This window comes from Spinacia oleracea, chromosome 2 (assembly GCF_020520425.1).
Source record: "Spinacia oleracea cultivar Varoflay chromosome 2, BTI_SOV_V1, whole genome shotgun sequence".
Classification (NCBI taxonomy): domain Eukaryota; kingdom Viridiplantae; phylum Streptophyta; class Magnoliopsida; order Caryophyllales; family Amaranthaceae; genus Spinacia; species Spinacia oleracea.
Genome location: NC_079488.1, coordinates 41,559,839 through 41,587,281, shown reverse-complemented (window position 1 = coordinate 41,587,281; position 27,443 = coordinate 41,559,839). Strand labels below are relative to the sequence as shown.

The following is a 27,443-nucleotide window of genomic DNA, read 5'->3' as shown; positions in this document are numbered from 1 at the left end:
GCATTTTTACATATTCTGCTACTTTAGTTACAAACCTACAGAATTTCGGGACCCCGACCTATCAACAGGAATATATGAACGATTTCGAGCATTCGCGATAAAGGTAAGAATTGCAGCATATGTGTCATTTACAAGGTTGATCGAGATCAAGTTCAATAGACTCATAACTTAGCGTAAGCAGCAACTCAACTGGGAATTCGTGTGGCGCAACATCCTTAATTTGGAGCCATATTAGATTTGTTTTTATTTTTATTTCGTTTCTTGTAAGTTTTAGCCGATGTCAAAAAAAAAAGATAAACAAGTTAGACGAAAGTAATTTAGGAAAGAAAGTACCTTCATGAGGATATACTTGGAGTTGAACAATGTAGTTTCCTTGTAATCCTTAAAACATTCGTGAAACTAAATCTACAATTAAAGTAACCTATATTGCCAAGCCCGAAGACTATACTAGTGATAGGAAATTAATTAGGGTAGAGTTAAGGAAGCAATTCTATGTTAGATGTTGATGATTATGATTCTTGTGACTTTATTATATTTAATTTCTATAATAGATAAACGTCTCTTGATAAACCGTTTAGGTGAACGAGTTTAGTCCAATGAAGAAGACACCTGTTGTGTACCATGACTTCTTTGATTCATGACAAGATAGTCAACCACTCTTTATCATTGAACTCTAATCTGTCAACTGCTTCTTTGACGTCGAAGTGTTTATATGAATTCATGATGTTTGAGCTTTGTGGCTTATGAGCTTCTATTGTTTGATGGGCTTCGACCTTATGATTTAGGGACATGAGCTTTTAAAGTACTTTTAAATCTCAAAATTAAAAAGTGTATAACATTACCGTTTTCAAATTCACAATTAGTATTTGCTCAAGTTTCATACGGAGTACCTTTTTATTCTTCTAAATTTTTACAAGAAATATTAACAATTTCATACACTTATTTTGAGTTTCCTTAATTGTAATAATAAATTACATGCAAAAATGTTAACTAACTTTTTCTTTTATTCCTCCATTATCAAAGTAATAAAAAAAAGTTTTAGTTCAAACTATTAAGAGTGTTTTCGTTATCAATGTGTTTTCAAATCAATGTACCATGTACAAATATCCAACTCCTGCTTACTAATTGATTATTCAGAAACTTTTGTGTAACACCGTCTAACGGTTATATCACTTTTTTGGTACTAACTAAACTAGTGTAAAATATAACTAAGTAATAAAATCATAACTAATTGAATAACAAAATAGTTAAGGTATAAAGACAAATAGTTAAATTTTTGAGTCGAGTAGTTATTATTTTTGAACAAACTTATTATTAACTAAAGCTCATAAAATCTCAACTAATTGATCTCATTGCTTAACTAATCAGTTTCATTGTTTAATTAATTGGTTCAGTGCTTAACTAATTGGTTAGGTTGCATAACTAATTGGTTTCGTTGCTTAACTAATTGAATTTCAGACTTAACTAATTGGTTTCAGTGGTTAGCTAATTAGTTAAAGTGCATAACTAATTGGTTTCAGTGTATAAAAGTGGTCTAACTGTTAGACCGTCTTTACTAAAAATTTATATTAATTATTAAATGTAACTATGTACGACCATCTTATAAACTCTTACGTACTTACTAAGTGATTATTAAGCGTAATCATGTACGACGATCTGATAGGAGACGAGTTGTTTCCAAATTGAAGTACTCATTTATTTACATCCCAAATCTTACAAGGACAACAAAGTTAGACTCTTCACCAAGAAACCAACCCCTCTTCACTACTCTCTATTCTTTTCTTCTCCAACAGGGTTGCTCTATAAACTCTTTCTTCTCCCCCGCTTTCTCTCTCCTCTCTCACTGTAAACTCTCCCAAAACCTCAAAACCCAGCAACCATGGGTCAAGGACCATCAGGTCTGAACCGCCCACCAAACTCCGGCGACAAAAACCAAAACTCCGATAAGAAAGACAAGAAATTCGAACCTGCCGCACCCCCTGCTCGCGTCGGCCGCAAGCAGCGCAAGCAACGCGGCCCAGATGCCGCCGCACGGGTGCCCGTCGTCACCCCACATACCAAGTGCAAGTTACGGCTCCTAAAGCTCGAGAGAGTGAAGGATTACTTGTTAATGGAGGAAGAGTTTGTTGCAAATCAAGAAAGATTGAAACCCCAGGAAGAAAAAACTGAGGAAGATCGATCTAAGGTTGATGACATTCGTGGGTCCCCCATGAGTGTTGGGAATTTGGAGGAGTTGATTGATGAGAATCATGCCATTGTTAGTTCTTCTGTAGGGCCTGAGTATTATGTGGGGATTATGTCTTTCGTTGATAAGGATCAATTGGAGCCCGGCTGCTCGATTTTGATGCACAATAAGGTAGTTTTTATCTTTTAGTTTACTCAATTTATTGAATTGTAGATTGAATTGTGCTGAATTTGGTCAGTGTTGGTGTTCTTGTGGATCTAATTTATGATGGGAAAAGTTAGGACTTTTAATTTGGTATTAGATTAGGGTTTATGTTATATTAGTTTGATCGAGAGGCGAGGCAGTTCATGTTGTATGTGAATGCGACAATGTCTGCATTAAGTGTAAAGAAAAGCTTCGGGATTGGGATTGGGATTGGGATTGGGATTGGATATGACCTAATGGGTATGAGCTTAAGAGGTGGATGTATGGTGGTGGGTTGAACATGGGAAATTCGAGTTGAAAAAGCACAATCTTAATAACATGGTGTGCAATCGAATGTCATCTTGGGGAAATGGAAACTTTTGGTGTTATTTAGGGTCTATTTTTTTAGTGTCATTGGAACTTTGGAAGGTGGGCGATTACTGTTGTATACTTTTATGCGAAAGACACCATGTGTGCATATGTTAGTTAGCCTTAGGGGCCTCCTCACGAGTTATGTGTGTAATGGTTTTAAAAAAGCTTGGGTCTTGGGGATCAGGATTAAGATTGGATAATGCCCTAATGATATGAGTTCGAGGGCTGTTTAAACTATGTTGTTGGGGAAAACATGTGCTGCATTTGTATGTTTTGGTTGGTAGTTTGAGTTAAATCCAAGGAACTATTGTTAATTTTTCATCTTCTGTATACGAGTATTAAGATTGATGATTACGACTTCTGAATAAATCGACTGGTATTTAGCTCCACTTTTATTTGCCAGGTTAGATTTTTATGTTACGCGAACAGTTTGTGGGGAAGTGGGTTAAATATGTGTGTAAATCGATGGTCAGTCTGGGAGTTTTCGTTTTCTGTATTTGGGGCTAGGAGTTAGGATTTGATAACTTTTGTTTGAAAGAAGTACTCTTGCGTATAGTGGGCTTGTGTAGTTTGGTTAGTATTCTAGTTTATGACAGTCCTTGTTAAGAAATTTACATTGATGTCCTAAGGGATGATGATTTTGATTTGATAAACAGGTAACATGGTTTGACTCCTTCTTAGCGTGTGATGCATGCAGTGATGAGAACGTGACAGATTTTATGTTATTGGTATTAGTATGAGTAGCACACCTTTACATTTTCCAAAAAAAGAGAGGGTTTTGAGAATCGGAGTAGCATATGTAGATGTTGTTTTGATGGAATTCTGTCTAAAGTTGGTTGCTTTTGCAAGGGGCTTTTCATCTTTCTGGTATGTGTCTTGCATAATCATGAGTCCTTGACATGTTTCCTATGCTTTAGGTCCTTTCAGTTGTTGGAATTCTCCAAGATGAGGTGGATCCGATGGTATCTGTGATGAAAGTCGAAAAAGCTCCGTTGGAGTCGTATGCTGACATTGGTGGGTTAGACCCCCAGATCCAGGAAATAAAAGAAGCAGTAGAACTTCCTCTTACTCATCCTGAATTGTATGAAGACATTGGAATTAAGCCTCCTAAGGGGGTTATACTGTATGGTGAGCCCGGCACAGGGAAGACTTTGCTGGCCAAGGTAAGTTTTACGACTGGGGTTCATTTTATTTGATATTTGCTCATTGTTTTATTTGAATTGTTTTTGAGCAAGTTGTTTGTTCAACTAGTGTGGTTTTATCCATTTGGAGACTTGGAGTAGAGGTTCCTGTCTAAAAGCTATTACAAGCTCCTGTTATACATTTTCTTTCCTTGAAAATAATCCCGTCACAGAACTATGCAATGCAAAAGAAGCTACTCCTAAATTTGACATTGCATTTTATTCTATGTTCACTCCCAGTGTTACCTAATTCCCTAATTACCCCATGAATTGCAAACTGAAAAAGCGAATTATAACATGAAAATGGTACATTTTTGGGTCTAGTTGGCAAATTAGGTAGCGAATTGCGAATCCGTTCCCATTCTCATGCTAGCAAATCAGGTAACAATATCCTCTCCCTTTCTTTGAGGCTCTGCTTGGCTGGGATTCGGGAGGAATGGCTTCCTTCACAGAAGATTACCCGTGAAACAAGTCACCTCATCCAAAGTAAAATATTGTATTATTTTTGTAGCACATTGGTAAGGTTTCTGTCTTGTTGACATTGAAATGAGATCTGGTGGAAGTGGTCTTCTAATTCTTCTTTCTTTAGGAGGAAAAATGATGATTTTTTTTGCTCGAATGATATTGGCAATTCTATAAGGGAGATTTTCCTTTCTTTCTCTTCTGATATGAATATGTATGTTTATAAGTGTAGAAATATGGTATAGGTTACATGAAGAGCTTGTAAGTCACACGTGTATATAAACCTCATAAAGTACAAGGAAGCAAGCTTTAGGGACAGTTACCTAAAGTTTGGCGCTCTTTTTAAGCCATTGCACCCATAAAACTGTTAAATGAACTTTGTTGCACAAAATCTCCATCTTTTTCCAGTAAAAACTAACATGGTGTTTTTGGTAATGTTGCAAGATGGCTCTTGAGTCTTGATCAATCATAATTCTCCCCATTCATCTCATAAAGGTTTATGCCACAAAAGATGGTTATTTGGCAAGGCCTAAGCTAGTGAGAAGTACTGTACTTGGTGGTAGGAACAAGGAAGGACCATTTCGTCCTCTCTGCCCTACTTCTGTTCCTTTGTTTACGTATCCCTTACCTAGGATTCTTTAGAGTATTACCAAAGAGTTGGATAGAACTATAAGCTATTTGGTTTTGTACAAAAAAAAAAAGGTTCATGTATACTGGTGGAAGAGGGGAGAAACTATGTTGTCGGTTGGAATTGTACCTATAGAGCTACAGAAAGGAGCTTGAATCTTGGTTGTAATGTTTTTCGAAGATTTTCACTACAGTAATTTTGCTTTGGAAAATCCCTGCTTACGTAATGTTCTCTACATCCTAGGTTCTTCCCTCCACCTTGTAAATACTTAAATCAAGAGTAGGGATGGTATTGGTAGGTAAGGAGAGAATCGGCCAGGGATAGTTTGTTGATTACCTTCGGACCATGTAGTTTGAGATTATTATTATGTTTTTGGGTTGGTCGGTTGGGGGGGGGGGGGGGGGGGAGGGGAGATGGTGGTGGTTGTTGTGACTGATACACATTCTCTTTGGTGATTTGTTATGTTAGCTTTGGCCTTTGGGAGAGAGAATGGAGGAAATTTCTTTGAAGATTGTATGCCTTGCCCTTCAGGGTTTAGTAGGGATTGATAGAATTATTAGAAATTAGAATAGAATATTATATGGTTGCAATTTTTTATGGGAAATTATTTTTGCTTATTACTCTTAAGTCTTAAGAGGTGAACTCCGTTTTCCTTTGTTTCTTTCAAGAGGCTCCTTGCCATCGCTTTCTGTCTTACTCTTTCTATTGGATGAATGAAAAATTTCTTACATTTCATATTTCAGAAGTACCTTCCGAAAAGTCTAATATTGTAAGTGTTTGATGAGAGTCATTATAATGAGGAGAGCATGTAATTAGGTAGAGTAAGTGTAGATGAGGAGACTATGGTATTAGGTTGCACTGTTGGTTAAGACTTCTCTGGCACCAACCTTGCTTTTTACAAGGAAGCTGAAGTACAATTCTTAGGCAAAGAAGTTCACTTGATGCCACTTCGAAGTCATGCATACTTTCGACTACTCCGCGCAAAGGACTCTGGCTCTGACAGACATTGGCAAAGCTACTTTATCACACTCTGGAATTTAACACTACCTCCCATAGTCCCTTCTTATGTTCATTATCTTCACTATCCCAGATGTAGCTTAGGCCTTAGGGTGATCTATCTTATCCTTCTGCAGTGGTACTGTAGTCTGAAATCTATTATAATCTTTTCAATTTCATTGGCCTTACTAATAACACTTTCAGAGAGTGACAATGCCAAGTATTCACGTCCACACTATTCTTTTTAACACCTACGTCCTTCGAGCAAATAAGGTCCCCAGAAAGAATGATTTCTAGGGTTAGCTTTTAAGAGGCCTACTATTCTCTCTCTCTCTCTCTCTCTCTTTCTCTCTCTCTCTCTCTCTCTCTCCCTCTCTCTCTCTCTCTCCCCCCACTACGTTTGTCTAATAATAAAAGCAACAGAAGCTTTCTCACCTCACCAACTGAAAATCCTCTGCCATTTTTGTTCCCCCACCAGGCCACTAGGATCGTGATGGAACGCCTTTTACTGTAACCTACTCAGACTTGATCTTTTCTACTAGTATATCTAATATCCTTACAGCCGGTCTTGCGTGTGGCGCGCCACACCGTCAACGAACGGTGTGACGCGTTCACATTAACAAGACGCTTCCCAGACATGACATGGTATTTTTTTTAAAATAAAGTGTGGAGTTGTTGTATAGTGAATGCTTGGGTCAGCGTTCGAAGTTGTGCTCCTTAATGTCGGTGTGGAGATGTCGTGGGTTCGACTCCTACTAGTGCCCTTTTTTACTCTTTCTAATTTTTTTCCTTGTTATTCCTTTGATTTCTTCAAAAAGTGATGAGTTTAAATTTTATTACTTCATTATCCACATTAAAAAAAATACTTTTAATATGAATTTGAGTTACTAATCTGATAAATAGATTTAGACGGTATATACAAAAAAGGAGTAACATGAATACTAGCTCTTTTAAAAGTAAAAAAAAAAGTATCCCTATTATTGTACGAAGTAACAGACCTAAACTATAAAAGTAACAGGTCTAAACTATAGAAGTACATTGACTAAAACTATAAAAGTATATCCCCTAAAACTATAAAAGTAGCAGGTCTAAACTATAAAAGTACTTCCCGTAAAACTAAGTAACGGGTCTAAACTAATGACCTTTTACTCTTTCTAATTTTTTTTCCTTGTTGTTCCTTTGATTTCTTCTCTTTTTCGAAAAAGTGATAAGTTTAAATTTTATTATTACTTATCCAACATTAAAAAAAAAACTTATGATTTGAGTTACTAATCTGATAAATAGATTTAGAATTCATAAAAAAAATGAGTAACATGAGTACTACCTCTTTTAAAAGTTAAAAAAAAAAAAAACAGTATCCCTACTGTAGTACGGAGTAACATACCTAAAAATTAAAGTGATAGGCATAAAAGTATGGTAGTAACATGTTTAAACTATAAAATCACCTCCACTAAAACTATAAGGTTCTGCTCTGTTCAACTTATTTTGACTTATTTCAAACAAAATAAGTTAGATAAGTTCAGTTAAGTTCAGATAAGTTCAATTAAGTTCAGTTAAGTTCACATAAGTTCAGATAATATAAGTTCAGCAAAAATAAGTTTTTTCAGACATTTTCACACAAAAATAAGTTTATTTCAGACAAAATAAGTTCAGTTACGTTCAGATTAAGTTCAGTTACGTTCAGATAAAGTTCAGTTAAGTTCAGATAATATAAGTTCAGTCAAAATAAGTCCAATAGAACGGAGCCTAAAAGTACCTTCCCTAAAACAATAAAGTAACAAGCTAAAACAATAGAAGTACATATCGTAAAACTATAAAAGTAATAGACCTACATATAAAAGTACCTCACCTAAAACTATAAAAGTAACAGACCTAAACTATAAAAGTAACAGGCCTAAACTATAGAAAAATACCTTGACTAAAAACTATAAAAATACCTCCCCTAGATCTATAAAAGTATATAAAAGTAACATGTATAAACTATAGAAAAAATACCTTGACTAAAATTATAAAAGTACCTCCCCTAAATATATAAAAGTAACGGGTCTAAACTATAGAAGTGCCTTGACTAAAACTTTAAAGTACATTCCCTAAAACTATAAAATTAACAGGCCTAAACTATAAAAGTACCCCCCCTAAAACTATAAAAGTAACCGATCTAAACTATAAAAGTAACCGATCTAAACTATAAAAGTAACAGGTGTATACTATAGAAATACCGGCCTTGACGAAAACTATAAAAGTGTCTCCCCTAAAACTATAAAAGTAACAGATGTAAACTATAGAAGTACCTTGACGAAAACTGTAAAAGCACCTCCCTTAAAACTATAAAAGTAATAGGCTTAAACTATAACAGGGCATCCCCTAAAACTATAAAAATAACAAGCCTAAACTATAAAAGTAACATGCATAAACTATATAAAAAAAAAAACTTTGACTAAAATTATAAAAGTACCTCCCCTAAATATATAAACCTAACGAACCTAAAACAAAAATAATATTCAGAGTTAGTTAACATAATATTTAGAGTTATTTATCATATGAAATTGAGTTTATCTGATAAATAAGGGTTACTAATTTCATTGTGTATATATGATTTTGCTCATATGGCCGCCAATGCTAATTTCATACTACGCACTACAATATTTTCCAATTCATCTAAGAATTAATGGACCAAAATCCTATTTTAATTCCATCTCCTTACTTATACACAACCCAAAATCCTCAATTAATATTTTATTAAGGTTACTTTTTGTATGTTAATGTTGTTCCTTTTAAACATACATACAATTACTACTAATATTACTAAAGGTTACTTCTATCTATAATTTTTGTTACCTTTATATTTTTAGAAGAGTTAATTTTAATCAAGCTACTTATACACTTCCCTCAAAAAAAGATACGTATTCACTTAAAACATTAGATGTTACTTTAATATTTTTCTGGGGATACTTTTTGTATGTTAATGATACTTTTAAACAATAACCATAGCCACTACTAATATTGCGAAGGGTTAATTCTGTTAATAATTCCAGTTACTTTTATAGTTTTAGAAAAGTTCCTTTTATTCAAGCTACTTCACTTAGAACATTAAAATGTTACTCTAATATTTTACTATGGTTACTTTTTGTACGTTAATGGTGTTACTTTTCAATATAGGCACAATTACTACTAATGTTACTAAAGCTTACTTCTGTTTGTAATTGGTTACTTCTATTTATAATTTTAGTTACTTTTATAGTTTTAGAAAAATTACTTTTTTAACAAGCTACTTATTCACTTAAAATATTAGAATGTTACTTAAATATTTTTATAGGGTTACTTTTTGTATGTTACTGGTGTTACTTTTAAATATTAGGCACAATTACTACTAATTGTAATAAAGGTTATTTTTTATATGTTAATGGTGTTATTTTAAAATATTACGCATAATTACTACTAATATTACTAAGTTAAGGGAAAAAAATATTTCATGACTTCATGTATTTCCAACAATATAATGAAGACAGCTTAAAACTAAAAACTAACAAATTGGGTACCCTCTGTTTTGTGTTCCTCCTACCTCTAACAACAATACACCTAACATCCATGCCTTCATTTCTCTAAACTCCTCAAAAAATCCACTTTGGAGACCACAACTACCGCCACATCTTCTATGAACTATATATTCCTCTTACTTTCTCTCTCCTCCATACCACCAACATCTTCAATTAGTATAATGCAAAATGGTAAATCCTAAATCTTCATCTTACTCTGTCTCCTCTAACTTCAGACCATCATCATTTGTGCTGAAAGATGATGTTGTCTCTGTTGCCACAAAAATTTTAATTTCATCATCGACCATATGTTTGCAAAGTTTTATGGGCTTATTTCAATTTCAATAGCCGGAGTAACTACTGTGTTTAATTGTCAATGTGAATAATGTCACACCATCAAGATGGTGTGGCTTGCCACATATGAGACTTGAGGATATCTTTAATGTTTGTTTATTTATATTATTAATGTGTATAAAACTAAAAAACTGTTCTCCTAAATATGATGGATTAGTATTTTGGAATCTCTTATCCTTTCCAATTTCCTCTGAAAAATATGTAATACAATATGAAAAAGTATCTCTAACCACAACCATATTATATTTGTTCCTTGGATCCCCTCAACCGTGAGAATGGTGAGATACATAGTGGGTTTTATTGTCATCCCTTAAATCTGAGACTTCCAGATGCTTCACTATCTTGAGCTGTCGCATAATAACAAATGGTTCAAGTTTAACTGAAGTTATCCTGTTCTAACAGAAAACCCAAAATAGTTTGCAGAGTTCATCTAAGTTGGACTTGATGCTGACAGGTAATGAAGAACCTGGTCATGACTTACTCACACTTACTCTAATCTCAAATTTTGGTTAAACCTTGTGTCCTCGTGAAAGAACAGAAGACGTTATGTTGGTTGGTGGATGCCATGGATGTGACTTTTGGTATCTAGATGTTTTGTTCCTACAATATTTTTTGCTACCTAGAGTTTCAGCTGTCAGTGTCACACTTTTGAGAAGGAACTATTTTCAAAATCTTTTAGCTGAATAGATAAGTAGTCAGGGAAAAGAAACAATAGTGAGAAACTCTATTGCTCTTGCATTTTGTTGCATCACAACTATAGCAGATGGCTTCGTTTCTGTAACTTATGATTTATTTATCTGCTATAATAACTATGGTGGATGTTGTCTAATCTAGGCTGTAGCAAATTCAACTTCAGCTACCTTTTTGCGCGTTGTTGGAAGTGAATTGATTCAGAAATACTTGGGTGATGGTCCCAAGTTAGTGAGAGAACTATTCAGGGTTGCAGATGAGCTTTCACCATCAATTGTCTTCATTGATGAAATTGATGCGGTGGGCACAAAGAGGTACACGTCGTTCCTCAATCCAGGATGAGAAATCAATTAGTAATCTTTTATGCTAATGTTTATATTATTAGTTTGGTATTTTTAATTTGTCAACTCTGCAGGTATGATGCTCACTCAGGTGGTGAGCGTGAGATTCAGAGGACTATGTTGGAGTTGCTGAACCAATTAGATGGCTTCGATTCTAGAGGAGATGTGAAGGTCATACTTGCAACTAACAAGATTGAAAGTCTTGACCCAGCTTTGCTTCGTCCTGGGAGAATTGATAGAAAGATTGAGTTTCCTCTGCCAGATATTAAGACCAGGAGGCGCATTTTTACGGTACTTGTCTAAACAGAGAATATGTTTATCTGTAATTAAGATTTCATCTGTCTAAGCTGGAATATCAGTGTAATAAGAAATGGCGTTTGCTTATTATATAGATCCATACATCAAAGATGACATTGGCTGAAGATGTCAATTTAGAAGAATTCGTGATGACAAAGGATGAGTTTTCTGGAGCAGACATTAAAGCAATCTGCACAGAAGCCGGATTACTTGCTTTAAGAGAGAGGCGTATGAAGGTAATGATTTCATACACGCTGCTTGGAAACTCTTCTGCTTTTTGGTTTGTTGCCTGGGTTGCTATTGAGTTCTTTCTATAGTGTTCTTTTAGTGGAGTACCCCAATGTTCGTTGAAATGTAGATGTCGTAGCTTATGATTGGACGTTAACTGGCCATTTGGTAGGTGGTAATAAATTGCGGTTATATCATGCTAAGCTGCACGCCTGCACCTTCCAACCTAAAGGTTGGGGGTTCTATCCGATCCCCACTAGGGGTATTTTGGGGATGGGATCATCTTACCCTTCCCCTCCCCCTGTCTTGGTAGGTGGGTCTTGTCTTGGTAGGGCAGTTTATTGTACCAAAAAACGGCCGTAATGGTTGTGAATTGGTATACTTTTTGTAAGGTAACCATGACAATGCAAAAATTGGTGCTCATCTATCCCCACATTCTTTTTAATCTGCTTTTTGTAAATTTCCATGAGTAAACCGTTATTCATTACTTACAACAATTCTATCGGTGGTATTCGATGGTAATGGAATTTAAGAAGAAAACCACTTACTTAAAGATGTAGAAGCATCACAATGAACATTGTCATACTCGTTGGATTTCCTTGGAAAACTACTTATATACTCCATTACTCCGTACTCATTATCATTATTTAACCCTTTCACAAGCATGGTGCAAGTAGCATTTGTTGAATAGGTTTTACCATTTTAATTAAGTTGAAGATTATCATCATAAGGCTTGGCGTATAAGTTTTTTACGGTTTACTCTAGGAAAAATTGATAAAGGCAGTCTCAACTATTGACGTTCATCTTTAAAAGGTCTCAAGTACTTGATTATTACTCTGGTCCCAACTAAGGGGGGTGCTGACTTTGCGTGGGTCTTTTTACTGGTGACCGGTTGTGTAAGTCATGGCTTTTTTTTACCCAAAATGTTTTATTTTATGGTAAAAATAAATAATATTCACTTAACTTTTTTCTCTCTCCACCAAACCCTCCCCCCTCCCCTGCCTCCACCGCCGGCCACCACTTTCCTCTCCTCCCTCCTCTTCTCTCATCTTCACGCTTCACCGCAAACCCTCCCCTGCCTCCACCGTCGGCCACCACTTTCCTATCCTCCCCCCTCGTCTCTCACCTTCACGCTTCGCCTCAAACCCGACCACCACTTTCCTCTTCTCCCTCCTCGTCTCTCACCTTCATGCTTCGCCGCCGCCGCTGATTTAGTGGGCTTATTTGGTCGCTGATGCGGGGCTTGCTACGGGTGGGGTTTGCTTACGGGAGGGGGTTAAGTTTTTGGGTTGTTACGGTGGGGCAATGGGAGGGCTGTGAATAGTTGGGGTTGGGGTCAGTGGTGAGGCGGCTCAGGTTGAGGTCGAAGGAGGAGCGGCTGGGTTAGGGTTGGCGGCTAGGTTGGGGTCGACGACTAGGGTTAGGGTTGGCGGCTAAGTTGGGGTTGGTAGGGTGGTGGAAGGTTGTTGCAGTTGGTGTTGCTGAGGGAGGAAGGAGGTAAACAAAAAAAAAATTATTTATTTTAAAACCAAACACCCAAATAACTAGGTGAGTATTTTAGGTGGTTGGGTTTTTATTTAATGGGTGTGGGCTTTTGGTTCAATGGGTGGGCTTTTTATTAAATGGGTGGATTTGTTTTAAAGTGGCACGTACCTGACACGTCATTATCTTCAACTTAGTAAACCGGTCATTTTGGAAAAAGGCGCACGCAAAGTCAACACCCGCCTTAGTTGGGACCAGCCAGTAATAATCCGTACTTGGGACCTTTTAAAGATGGAACGTCCATAATTGAAACTGCCTTTATCAATTTTCCTTTACACTATTTGCATAGTTGTTACTCCGTATTAGAATATTCTGCCACATATTGAATTACACAGGTGTGATTTTAGTTTATCTTCCTTAACCCTTATTTTCAATGAGTCATATCCTTGTAGATACTCCTATGCTGAGATTCATCAATTAGGTTTCTGATAACTGATAAGTACATATTTGATGGTTCAGGTAACTCATGTCGACTTTAAGAAAGCCAAGGAAAAGGTGATGTACAAGAAGAAAGAAGGTGTTCCAGAAGGGCTTTACATGTAGAATTGTTGCCGGAAATATTTATTTCACAACCTCTTTGGTATACCTGGTTGTTATCATTTTTTCATATTTGTCCCACCTTTCTAATTTTTTTTTTTTTCTTAATACCTTCAGTATTTTTTAATAGATGATCAACACTGTGTTCCTTTTTATTTAGATTAATGTGACATTCTTGAATCTGTTGATCACCACACCATTTCAACTGTACAAATTTTACTGTATTGATTTCTGAGTATTCAATTGTTCAGTTACTGTCAGATCTTTCTATGACTATTATTTGTTTTTACAGCTGACAAACGTGTTGGGTTGGGTCGGGTCAAATATAAGTGGGCTGAAAACCAGCCTGACCTATTTAAGTAAATGTATCATGTTGTGTTGACCTTTTTAATGAACCGGGTCTGAAACGTCAGATCTTTCTATATATTTCTAATGGTTTTTTGTGTGCGTGTGTGTGGAATTCGTTGGTGTTGTCATGGTTGATCAATAACGGGTTTCTTTTCTTTCGAGGAAAACCATTCAAGGTCCAAGAATTATTATTAGGAAAAAAAAAATGAGGTTACAATATTTTTCAATTACTACAAGACGTATTTTCGTATTCCTACCCACACCCTTTGGAGAGTATTCTAAAGGGCGAAGATGAGCCATGACTTAGCCGATTTGGTAGCCTTCCTAAACATATGAGCAAAAGAACTACTCCCTACGTATTACACATCAAATCAACTAAAGCTTAGAAGTTTAGTACTGCTGCCCAAATAACAGTGCCTATATCACCATATGGTCCCTAATACCATCATCCCTGAAAAGTGCCTAGTTCAGGCAGGCACCAGGCTTACAAGTTACAACCTGCCTTTTAAAATGGTGGACATCAGTTCTCAACGTCCCAACACAAACCTCTTTTGCTTCCCTAAATGCTGCCAGCATTGACGCATCAGCTGCACCAACCTTCACCTGGGTATTGAGGAAAGTTGCCAGGTTTCGATCCTGAATTTTGTATACCACCCCTTAACACTTTAGCTGCTAATCCAGTTGATATCCACAAAGCAATCTAAACTAGTGCACGATCACCAGATAGTCTCATTAACACCCGAAGTTGTAGTGAATTCCTCCCCCCCCCCCCCCACCCCCCACAGGGCGAGGCTATGAAGGGGCCAAAGTAGGCCATGCGCGCGCGCGCACACACACACCCCCAACCCACCCCCCAAAAGCCAATTGTTCTTATAAAATAATAAGGCTATAAGTTGAAATTAGTATTTTTCTAGTATAAGTTTGACAGTCCAAAACCCATTTGCTAAAACATACGGATTATACTTGTACTAAAAAGGAAAACTATTATACTAGCCTACTTGTAATAGCCTACTTGTAGTTTCTAGTGAAGTTAGTACTAGTGGTCTAGTGTTGAGAATTTCAAAATATTATCAAATATGTCCAAAATTGAAAGGAAAAAAGAAACAATTCAACTTTAAAGAACAAAAATAACTGAATTTACACAAGTTACAATTAATAGCTTATTCTATATTTTTCTCTGAAAAGTAGAAGTCTATCTTTCGTTTCTAAAATTTGTTGATATATATCTATATATATATATATATACATATACATACATATATATATATAGGGGTCGATTCTCATGAGAACCCCTCTTATAATGAGATATCTCGTCCCTTGGATTTTGGACGACGGCCAAGATTAACGCTTATTAAAACACATAAATTTTTTAAAAAGTTAAAAAATATAAAACTCTAAAACAGAAAATCTCGTATGTCTCTCTCCTCGATTCATTACCCTCCTCCTTCCCTTTGAATCCCTTCCCATCTTCCTGCAAATTGTAACTATTCAAACACCATGGAGTGTGACCTCAACAACGGAAATATCAGTTACTTTCGAAAGTTTTCATGATTATTAAGCCAATTTAAGTTTTTTTTTTCGCGAGACTCCTCCTATCCGAATCGGTGATAACAAGAAATTGGTGATGATGAATTGCTTCTCCTTCCCTCTTAGTTTAGTTATCTAATCCAGCTTTGTGATTCATGAAATAAGTATGCTTCTCTACTTCAATTTTTGTAATTTTTTCTTTCAAATTCTAGGTTTTGGGGTCTTTTTCCATAATTGATTTTGGAGTACTAAAACTCTCAAGTTTACTGAGTTTTCTCTCATTCAATATGTTCTATGGTTGTTTAATTTTAGATTGAGCTATTTTATAAAATTTGATTTTTTTTTGGCAAATAAATGAGAAAAATTGATGTATTAAGTTGAAACAGGTTGAGTCTGTGACGCTTCACCCAAACTTTAGTCTTATTTGTACTTCAAAACAGGTAAGTTTTCTCATTATGTAATAGACTAGAAAATCAGAACATTTCTTTGCTGTCATCTGAGTTGACTGTGCTTGGATGAATGAGAATAACATTTCTTTGTTGTCATATGTGATCACTCCCGTTCAATTTTTGCAACTGCCCATCCCCTTTCAAATTGGATACAGAATACAAGTTTCCATCCCCTTTCATCTGAAGCCAAGGAAACCAGGTTTTCAATTACCTTTGCTATTTCTTTTTCCTTTCTATTTTTCACTCCAGTACTCTCTATCCCTCCGGGCCTCCCACCCCTCAAAAAGAAATTAATGCTGGTGCAACATTCTGTTATTTTTTCCATCAGCTGATCTGAGCTGAATGATTAGTTCACCAAATTTTAAACTTGTAGAGTATCAATACTGTTGGGTAAGTTCACCAAATTTAAAACTTGTAGAGTATCAACTTGCAAAATTCTGTTATTTTTTCCTTTCTATTAGTTCACTGTTGGGTTGCATATACTGTTTTCCTGATGAAAGCTTTTGCTTTCAGCTGATGAAAACAAGACCGGAGTAGAAGAGGCCCTGCAAAGAACTCTTTCGGATGAGACGAAAAGTGATTATGATAATTTCATTACAATCAAAAAGATCAAATCCGATCTTGAAACTGAACAAAACGCTAGAAATGAATTGTCCTATTTGGGTAAGGTAATGATAATTTACATAAGGTAATTCAATGTTTGAAGTCAAACTATATGAATTGTCCTATTTGGGTAAGGTAATGATAATCAGCATACTTAGTGTATGCGTTGTTGATTTGGTGTTGTATCTGCTTAAAGAAAACTCTTGTTTATACGGGCTGCTTTAGCAAACTCTTATTATTTTTGGTTTTAATGATCAGCATGTTTGATTTTGGGAGCCTGGTATTGGAAATTAGTAAGATACAAGAGTTGAGTTGAAAACTAATAATTTGTGATGGGCGAACACTATAGTCTTGTTCTTGCTTGCTTTTAATAATCTGTAGTTGGAGCTATGCTATAACCTATTAGCTCAAGTGGTAGAGCACTATGCAAATGATGCATAGGGGACGTGGGTTCGATTCCTACATAGGTTGTCTTTAAACGTTATAGTATGCGTGTATGCCATTTCAAGAACCATTGAGATAACATAGTAGACTCTACCAAATTGATAAATACTGGACATGGACTCTCAAAGAAAATATCAGCAACAAGTTCTTCCTGACACGAACCCTTGCTACTCTAAAATGCCGAAAAAGGGACGGGGTTTCACTCATTCAGCTCAAAGCATAAAAACACAGTTAGATGACAGCAAGAGCATTTAGATTGTAACATTTGAAATGCTTTGCCGAGAAACTGCAGCAAAACCACTCAAATTTAAATCATCTTCATTGTCCATCCCTTGAATATGCCAGTTCAGAACATGTTGGAACGCTAAACTTCCAAAGTCATCCCTTTCCGAGTGGTGTAAATAGTGGAATCTAATTGAATTTTAGCTTGGTTATAGTTCAACAGAGAAGTAAAAGCGCCTGAACACTTGTGAACAACCCTGAACCATCAGATAATGGCAAAACAAAGTTGTTTTCAGTACTTTCTATGCCAGCTTAGTTTGCATGCATCAGTGTATAAAAAGGCTTATTTGAATGTGTTAGCTTAGACTGTGTTTTACTTGTGTTTTCTCTGTGAGTTGCAGCCCAGACTTGTGTTAGCTCAAATACTTGCTGTTTTGTTCTTGTTTTTCGTACGCTAGTTTTTGTGTCTCCTTTGACTCTACAGACTTTGCATTTAGGAAAGTTTTTTAAAAGAAAAATTCTAATATAAAGAGATATATCCTTGAAAGTAAGTGTTTGTTCACCATTATATATTGTCAATATTTTGGTGTATATAAGCTACTGCCAGTTTTTCAATATCACAAGTCACAACATAGCAGTTTATGAGTTGATGAGATAATATCTCCTACGAAGTATTAGTTTTATGGGTTTATGAGTTGATGAGATAACATAGCAGTTTATGAGTTGATGAGATAATATCTCCATAGAAGTATTAGTTTCAATATCACAAGTCACAACATAACAGTTCATGAGTTGATGAGATAACATAGCAGTTTATGAGTCACAACAAGTCACAATATTTTGGTGTACTAATTTATCAGTTGATGTGATAATATCTCCTACGAAGTATTATTTTTGTGTATCAATAAAACAAGTATACTAAACTGAACAAGGTAATTAGCAATACTAGTTTTGTGTATCTATAAAACTAAAATCAATAAGGTAATGTCATCTTAGAAATGGTCCTTGAAATGGCATGCTCGCATACTATAAGGTTTAAAGACAGCCTATGTGGGAATCGAACCCACGTCCCCTATGCATATCATATGCATAGTGCTCTACCATTTGAGCTAATAGGTTTTAGCACAACTCCAACTACATAGCAAGCAAGAACAAGACTGCAGTTTTCACCCATCACAAATTTCAGAATATCAGAATACATAACAGTTAGGATTTTCAGAAAAAAACCTTGATCTCCATATTCTACACAGTCCACACAATATCGTGAGAATGAGATTTAATTTAAAGAGCAACATCCGAGTATTATCCTAATTTGAAGTATCAGTTATCCACTGCAAACAATTTAGTACCCACTGCAAACATAAATATATGATTCTTTAAATGTATAATGCAGTACAGATGCAATTATCCATTGTCATATTTTTGGCTTGTGCCTCATCGAATGTATGGATGCCTCTGAGTAATCCTATATAGGATGTCTCATGAGAACCGCTTTTCCATATTTACAACTAGATCGAATGTCAGTTATGTAATCCAACTTGATATTGCCAACAACCGATAATATTTTCCAAAGTAACAATCTACCCCATTGTCATATTTTTTGACTTAATAAACCAAATTTCTAAAATTCCCCAATCTAGCTAAAATTAAACTATAAAGAACATATTGATTGAGAGAAAACTAAGTAGACTTGAGACTTCTAATAATCTGTAATCAATTAGAAATAAGACCCCAAAACCTAGAATTTGAAAGAAAAAATTTAAAAAATAAATAAATTAGAGAAGCATACTTATTTCATGAATCACAATGTTGTATTAGTTTAACTAAACAAGAGGGAGGGAAGGAGAAGAAATTAATAATTACCGGTTTCTTGTTATCATCTTCGTGGATCAAAGGAGTCTCGCGAAAAAAAAAAATCCGCTTGAAGTGATGTTTCCGTTGTTGACGCCGAACGCTCTTTGGTACTTGAATATTTACAATTTGCAGCATTTGAATGTTTACAATTTGAAGGGAGGTGGGATCTGGGAAGGATTTCAAGGGAAGAAGGAGGGTCATGAACCGAGAGGAGAGAGAGTATGAGAGAGATTCTGATTTTAGATTTTAGTTAGTTTTTTTTTTTTTTTTTAAGTTAATGAGTTTTAATAAGCGTTAATCTTGGCCGTCGACCAAAATCCAAGGGTTGAAGACGAGAGTTCTCATTAAAAGAGGGGTTCTCATTATAAGAGAGGTTCTCATGAGAACCGGCCCCTATATATATATATATATATATATATATATATATATATATATATATATAGAGAGAGAGAGAGAGGAAGGCTCTCGTGAGAACACCTCCTTTATGTGAGAACACAATCCTATGTGAGAATATATCTTGACCCTTGAATCATCTCTAATCTAACAGCCTGAAATGAAGGATTATTAATGGCAATTTGGTAAATTCTTTTAAGATATATTCAGCCCATAAAATTCAGTTTTCACGTAATTAGTTTCTCTCTCTAATCTCTGCTTTCTCTCTCTGTTTTCACGTAAATTCTTTTATGCTGCCGCCATTACAGCACTTTAATCACGGTCCAATTCATCTCCAAATTCGCTTCAGAATTCAATTCAATTCTCAAATACATTCATCTACTTGATTATTTCAAGGTATTTTTTATCAATTTTCGCAATTTTGATTTGTGTATTTTGCTTGATAATTTCCCAATTTCTGACCTAGTTTTGATTATTGATTCCAATTCCATTAGTATTGAATTGAAATTATTAATTGTTGATTATCGAATTCTTTATTTGCTGAATTTCGTGAGCTGCTTTTATAATTTGAATTTGTGAGTTGTTTTTTATTACCGAATTGCACTCATATTTGGTGAGTTGTTTTTGTTTTGTGTTTGATATTCTGATTTGTTTTTTATTTTGATTTTTGATTTGCATTTGTTATATATTTTAGATTTTTTATTATCTATTTGTTCCTTTCAATTTGTGTTTTTAATTTATGTGTTCAAATTTGTATTCAATCATGTAGTTTTTGATTTACAGATCAGTATTCTTTCGAGCAATGGCATCAGAATTTCATCATAGTTCGTCCTCATCATTGACGGAATCAAGTGAGTTTTCTTATTATTGTGTCTGATTTGTTAACGTTCTGAATAATCGCTATAAATGTTCTGCATTTGTAATCCAATGTTCTATGTACATATTATACATGTTCTGAATTGTTTTTTAATTCTTTTTTTGATCATGTTGTGAATAATGTTCACCTCTAATGAACTGCAAGTTGTAAATTGTTTTTGATGATGTGAATGATTGCATTATATCTTCTGCATAGTCGTTTAAATTGTTTTGAGTAATAGTTGCTTCTAGAGTTTTTTATAGTTCTCTATTTTCCTGTCACATTCTTTCTGATGTTCTGAATTATTCTTACATTGTTCTCCACTTTTAACCCAATGTTCTATGTAAACTTTATACATGTTCTGAATGATTTTTTTGTTATTTTTTTCTAGATTCTGTTGTGGATAATGAACAATATGCAAGTTGTTCTAATTCAAATGTGGCTGTTACTCCTGAAGTAATTCCTATATTAAGTCCAGGGGGAACGAGAGAATGGATTCCATGTTGTTCTGATGAGTTAAAACCTGTTGTAGGGATGAAATTTATGAGTGTCGAAGAGGGTATTTCATTTTATAAAGCATATTCAAAAGCTGCTGGTTTTGTGATGAGGAAATCTACTGCTACAAAAAGGAAGGCACTAGACGTTATTGCTTTTCAGTATTGTTTATGCAACAAGGCTGGTTTCAAAGAAAAAGCAATAGTTAAGGTTGGAGACATGCCAAATGTTAAAAAAGGGGAAGGTAATGAAGATAAAGTACCTATACCTCGAAGAAGGCTAGTTACTCGTGTTGGTTGCAAGGCTCGGATGGTTATGAAGTATAAAAATGAAGGTTTTTATGTGGTGACTGAATTCCGAGAGCCACATGTTCATCCTCTTTACACCCAGGGTTGTCTAAAATTTCAGAAAGCGGGTAGGAAAATGAATATTCTTCATAAGAAGATGATTATTGATAATTCGAAGGTGAACATTGGTCCGGTTAAGACTTTTAGATTGATGAAGGAGTTAGTTGGATCGTATGATAACGTTGGTGCATCCAAGCAAGATTTCAAAAAAATTCATAGAGATTTGAAGGCTTACATTGAAGGATCGGATGCCCAAATGTTTGTGAATAACTTTCAGAACAAGAAGTTGTTATGGAGTGCATTTTTCTTTGACTATGAGGTGGATGAAGACGAGCAACGTTGTAAAGCTTTTTGGGCAGATCCTATATGTAGAAAGAATTATGCACTCTTTGGTGATATGGTTTCTTTTGACACCACATTTCAAACAAATAGGTAATTTCTTGTCATGTTCTGAATTCATCTAAATTTTGTTCTACATAATATTCATGATGTTCTAAGTTAAAATCTGCATGTTTTAAACATTACTCATCAAGTTCTGAATGCATGGTTATCTTGTTCTAATAACTGTACATATGTTCTAAATATTATTCAGCATGTTCTATATAACTATTCATATGTTCTGAACATTATACTGAATGTTCTGAAATTTGTTTTTAGGTATAATATGATATTTGGCCCATTTACTGGAGTTGATCACCACAAGAAGTGTGTTACTTTTGGTGCTGCTTTAATAGCCCATGAGGACATCGTGTCTTTTGAGTGGGTTTTTAGAACTTTCCTCAAGGCAATGGGAGGTAATGAGCCAGCTTGTTTGATTACGGATGAAGATCCGGCAATGAAAATAGCTATTCCTAAAGTGTTTCAGACCGCTGAGCATAGGTTTTGTATGTGGCATATAATGAAAAAAATTCCTGAGAAAGTCGACCGTCAGATTACGCAAGATACTGAGTTTCTTAATAAAATTTGCAAATGTGTTTGGAGTGAAGAGATTGAGCCAACAGAATTTGAAGAGAAATGGGGAAAGGTTCTTGCTGAGTTCAAGCTTCAAGACCATGAGTGGTTGAAGCAGTTGTATGAGAAGCGTCAAATGTGGATCCCAGCATACTTTAGAGATTCGTTTCTATGTGGTATCATGAGGACTACATCAAGGTCAGAGAGTGAGAACAATTTTTATACAAAGTTTACCAATCCCCATCTCACTCTAGTAGAGTTTTACATGAGATTTGAGAGTGCATTGGATGCTCAAAGACATACTCAAGGTCAATTTGACAATGATTCTAAACACAAGCATCCAGAATGTAATACTTCCTTTGCATTAGAGAAACATGCTTCTAAAATCTACACTGTTTCAGTCTTTTATGATTTTCAAGAGGAGCTCGAGATTGGTTGCTTTCACTGTGGACTTGAGGAGTACAAGAAAGAAAATGGGTTTGAAATCTTTACCATTAGAGAAGGATGTAGAATAAGAAAGTTCGATGTTAGTTTTAACCCGGCTAACCTAGATAGTAAGTGTATGTGCAAGATGTTTGAGAGGTTAGGGATTCCTTGTAGGCACATGGTTTGGGTGTGGAAGGCAAAGATGATTGAGTATATTCCTGATGCTTATGTGCTAAATAGGTGGACTAGTTTGGCAACTAAAACGCCAATTTTTGATTTAGAAGGAAATATCTTGGAGGCATGTGTTAACTTTGTTGATTGTAAAAGAATATTAAATGAGTTATGGTCAGAAATTCACACATGTGTGAGTTTGGCTCAGGGTAATGAAGAAGATCTTATTGATCTTGTGAAGAATTTAAAAGGTTTAAGGTTAAACTTGGAAGCTAAGAAGAGTTCTAACAATCATGAAAACAATGGTTCTCCTAGCAAAGCAACAGACATCGAGCTACTGATTGGAGCTACCCTTCCTACTGAAATTGTGGTTAAGCCGCCTAAAATTTCAAAGAACAAAGGCACGGGGGTTCATGTTCCAGGTACAGGTAGTGACAAACGATTGAAAGGTGACAAGGAAAAGGCAATTGAGCAAAGCCAAAAGAAGAAAAGGTTATGTAGAGGTTGTGGAGAGCTTGGTTACCATGATATCCGGAATTGCCCACATAAAGTGAAAGAAAATTGTAAGTTATAAGTTTTTATAACATGGTTTGGATGTAAAAAATTCTATTACCTTGATGTTCTGAATAAATTATCATATGTTCTAATTAATATACATGATGTTCTAAACTTATCACTATATGTTTTAGGGAATTCTGCATTCTGTTCTACACAATATTCATATTGTTCTAACCAATCTATATCATGTACTACACTTAAAACTGCATGTTCCAGGAAACTGTGCACTATGTTCTACACAATATACATAATGTTCTAAACTATAGAATTATAATGTTTTAATTTCAATGATGCTTTTTATTCATTATTTAGTTCCCTTGACACAATTTGTTTTTTTTTTTTTTCAGAATTGTCATTAAAAGCTTCTCGCCAAAGAATACACAATTTCATCATTCACCATCGCCACATAGATCCTCTCACTTTTTGAAGTGTTATTTTTTTATAGTTTTTTTTTTTTGTGTTACGTTTTTGGACATTGTCATATTTTCCATGAACAATGTATATCTATATAGTTTTTTCATGGCTCTGAAAAATATACTTTATGTTCCTTTTGCTTAACTATTGTTTTCAACAATTAAAAGGTATCCCCATGCATCAGCGATATTGTTGATATTATTATTTTCGCCCGCATGACTTCTCATTTTAGCTTATCGTTGTACAAAAGTTCACTTCATTCATCTACAATACAAACACTAAACCAAATTTTAAGAAATAAAGTTAAAAGTTCGATGTTATGAGTAAGTAAAGTAATTGTTCTAATTCAACTAAGTAAATGTTCTGAATTCAAAAAGACAAAGTTCTTAATTTAAAAAGTTCTTAGTTCTTAAAAAAGTTAAAAGTTAGTGCACAAAATGTAAATGCTCTAAGTCAACTTACCATACGTTTTGAAATAACATAGTATTTGTTCCGAATCACGTTCAACAAGAAAGGATTACAAATTATTGGAATATATTTTATTTGTTCAATAGACTTGTTTCTATTTGCATTAATTAAATCAAGGATAACAACAAATTATGAAACAAAGTCATTGCATTGAATATTTAGTTTGACAATACTAAATATCGATAATACTAAATTTTGATAATGCTAATTCTCACATTTTTCAACTAATTATGCTAATACTCATAGTATTTATAATACTAACAAGAAATTCACATAAATGTTCTAACCACTTCAGAAATATGTTCTAACAAGAAAGCCAAAAATTCTAAGCATTTAAGCTACATCTTCAACACAACCTATTTATAACAAGTACGAAATTTGATGCTACATGTAAGCTACATGTTTCTAGCATTGATCTACAACTAGCTATTACAATTTCCTCAAATTTTGTTTTCTAGTGCCCATGTTCTTGATTTTGAAATCATTGTATGATGTTCATCATTCTCTTTGTGCGCCAATAACTTTCCACAATATTCAACTCTCAATCTCTTCATTTGCTCAAACTGCAATGACATCAATTTGAAGGTTAGAACAAAAAAATAGATGTTAAATACACTTTGTTTTAAGCATTTAATCCAATTGTTCTAATAACTAACCCTATATGTTCTAACAAATTCAATAATATGTTCTAAATATTTTCTGAACTAATTTAATATAAGTTCTAACAATCAATACACTTTGTTCTAAGCATTTCATCTAATTGTTCTAATAATTAATCCTACATGTTCTAACCTGTTACGGTATATGTTCTAACAAGTTGAACATGTTCTGTATCAACAAGTATATGTTCTAACTAGTTAAGGAACATGTTCTGTATAACCAAGTATATGTTTTGAGTGTATTCCAATGTTCTAAACTCATGAGGCTTAGCATTAAATTTAAATTTTAAACACTTACGTTGTCTTTTTCAGTCCCGGATTCCATTCCTTTGCACTCTCTCCATAATAAGTTTCCATGTGCTTCAGCAAAAACACTCCACAATCATCATAATTGGCGTTGCTTTTCCATTTCATATTCAGGTTTCTTGTTTTGAAATCAGTTACAGAACTTTTGTTTCCTCCATTGTGTCTTGCAAAATAATATTCTGCGAAGCCTTTCAACTGTGAAATTGTCAAAGTGAGAAACATTATTTTTTCTGAAGTTTAGGAATATGTTCTGAATTTGTAGCACAATGTTCTAAATATTCTTTCTATATGTTCTGAATTTGGAAAATTTTGTTCTGACAATAATTAGTTAGTTAAAATCTATGTCATCACTTTAACACAGATTTAGATAGAAAGCGTACCATATTTCTTGGTTCATTCTTGTATTTTCCCAAATACGTCATAGGGGGTGTAATGCATCGGTTGTCAATCACGTCCAAACTGCCATTCATGAAGTTAATGCACAATAGATAGTAATGACCACCATTAACTATCGGAAAAAACACCTGAAAATTTAATGTTTAGAGTTATGTTGCTGTTTGTGAAAGTAGTATAATATTACGTCAACACTGTCACACATAATTAGAATCATACCAATTGAACTCTTTGCAAGCTTGTTACTTTAGCATGTGCTAGTTCTTCATCCATTCTTTTAAACAAAGCAGGATATCTTTCACTGAACTTGATACTCGAACGAAAGTACTTATCTTTGCATAAGATGAGCTGAAAATGTTTAAATATTTGTCAAAAAAAAGTGCTACTCGAATTTTAATTTAGACATCATTTTATATGTATTAACTTACATATGGCTCTGTGCTGAAGAAAAATCTACTTTCTGTTCCTACACCTCGCCTTCTGTTTTCAACATTTAAAAGGTATGCCCATGCATCAGCTATATTGTTGAGAATATGATTTTCGCCCGCAAGACTTTTCATTTCTTCTCTTGTGGTTTTGTTTAGCTTATCGTTGTACAAAAGCTCACTTCATTCAACAAAAACACAAATATTATATCAATTTTTGAGAAATAAAATTAAAATTTAGATGTTCTGAATCAGGAAAGTAATTGTTCTAATTCAACTAGGTAAATGTTTTGAATTCACAAAGATAAAGTTCTGAATTCAAAAACTATGGAATGCACAAAATGTGAATGTTCTGACTTAACTTAGTAATTGTTCTAATTCAACTAGGTAAATGTTCTGAATTCACAAAGATAAAGTTCTGAATTCACAAAGATAAAGTTCTGAATTCAAAAACTATGGAATGCACAAAATGTGAATGTTCTGACTTAACTTAGTAATTGTTCTAATTCAACTAGGTAAATGTTCTGAATTCACAAAGATAAAGTTCTGAATTCACAAAGATAAAGTTCTGAATTCAAAAACTATGGAATGCACAAAATGTGAATGTTCTGACTTAACTTAGTAATTGTTCTAATTCAACTAGGTAAATGTTCTGAATTCACAAAGATAAAGTTCTGACTTAACATAGTAATTGTTCTAATTCAACTAGGTAAATGTTCTGAATTCACAAAGATAAAGTTCTGACTTCACACATATAAAGTTCTGAATTCACAAAGATAAACTTCTGAATTCAAATAATATATAAAATCTTAATAATGAAAGTGAAAATTTATAACTTACTCAATTGGTCCTTCAGCAAATGCATAATCAGCCATCCTTCTTTTAGCAACATCTACTCTCTTGAACGTTGCATCATGTTTGACCATGAAAGGCGATCTTAAATATTGCGGGAGCTTCTCAATGCATCTTTGACTCTTTCTACTTTCATCATTTCCCCTGTACAAATTATCACACAAATATATAATAAAATCAAAGTTGGTGTTCTAAATCATAACACTTTGTGTTCTAAAAAACATTAAGCATTCGAATCTTTAAACAATTCTGAAAATAATAATTGTTCTAATCCATCAAAATACCAAAATACAATTATTTCAATGTTTCACGGTTTTTCCAAAATAGGAATTACAATAAATTATGTGTAATTACCCCTCCTGCTCATCTATTTTCTGTTTTGGCTCCTCATATTTTGGCGAACCAGCTTGCTTTCCATCAATATCTAAACCAGTTGGTGTTTTAGTAGTTTCTGTTCCCATTTGCTGATCATTGTTACCCAAAGTAGCCTCTGTTGGAACAACATCAGACGCTCTTTCCTTAGGGTCATCATCTTTACCCGAACTTGGCTTGTTTGTTGCATTTTCTGTGTCTGTTGGTTCTTGGCTTTTGACATTGTTTGCTGCATTTTCCAAGGATTTTTGAACTCCAAGTGCCAGATCCAAGTCCAAATCCAAATCCATATTTTCAAACGATTCAGCATTGTCGAGAGAAATCACTTCTGTTGGCTTTAATGCAGATGAAGATGGAATATCACTAAGGATCACTGGT

The 27,443-nt window shown here is 34.4% G+C and overlaps 2 protein-coding genes across 2 annotated transcripts; both read left to right on the top strand.

The window, feature by feature from the left end:
• Nucleotides 1-1,731: 1,731 nt before the first annotated feature.
• On the top strand, nucleotides 1,732-13,792 carry LOC110800229 (26S proteasome regulatory subunit 4 homolog B). The gene is made up of 6 exons (XM_022005530.2): nucleotides 1,732-2,356; nucleotides 3,658-3,903; nucleotides 10,732-10,901; nucleotides 11,003-11,219; nucleotides 11,321-11,461; nucleotides 13,455-13,792. Exons 1-6 carry the CDS (start codon nucleotides 1,880-1,882, stop codon nucleotides 13,536-13,538), a joined length of 1,335 nt encoding a protein of 444 aa, XP_021861222.1. The 5' UTR covers nucleotides 1,732-1,879; the 3' UTR covers nucleotides 13,539-13,792.
• A 1,383-nt stretch (nucleotides 13,793-15,175) lies between these two features.
• LOC130467833 (protein FAR1-RELATED SEQUENCE 5-like) lies at nucleotides 15,176-23,323 on the top strand. Its single transcript, XM_056836739.1, has 7 exons — nucleotides 15,176-15,571; nucleotides 15,794-15,847; nucleotides 16,370-16,524; nucleotides 19,681-19,768; nucleotides 20,156-20,223; nucleotides 20,620-21,502; nucleotides 21,728-23,323. The coding sequence occupies exons 5-7, from the start codon at nucleotides 20,175-20,177 to the stop codon at nucleotides 23,190-23,192; spliced, it is 2,397 nt and encodes a 798-aa protein (XP_056692717.1). The 5' UTR covers nucleotides 15,176-15,571; nucleotides 15,794-15,847; nucleotides 16,370-16,524; nucleotides 19,681-19,768; nucleotides 20,156-20,174; the 3' UTR covers nucleotides 23,193-23,323.
• Nucleotides 23,324-27,443: the final 4,120 nt, after the last annotated feature.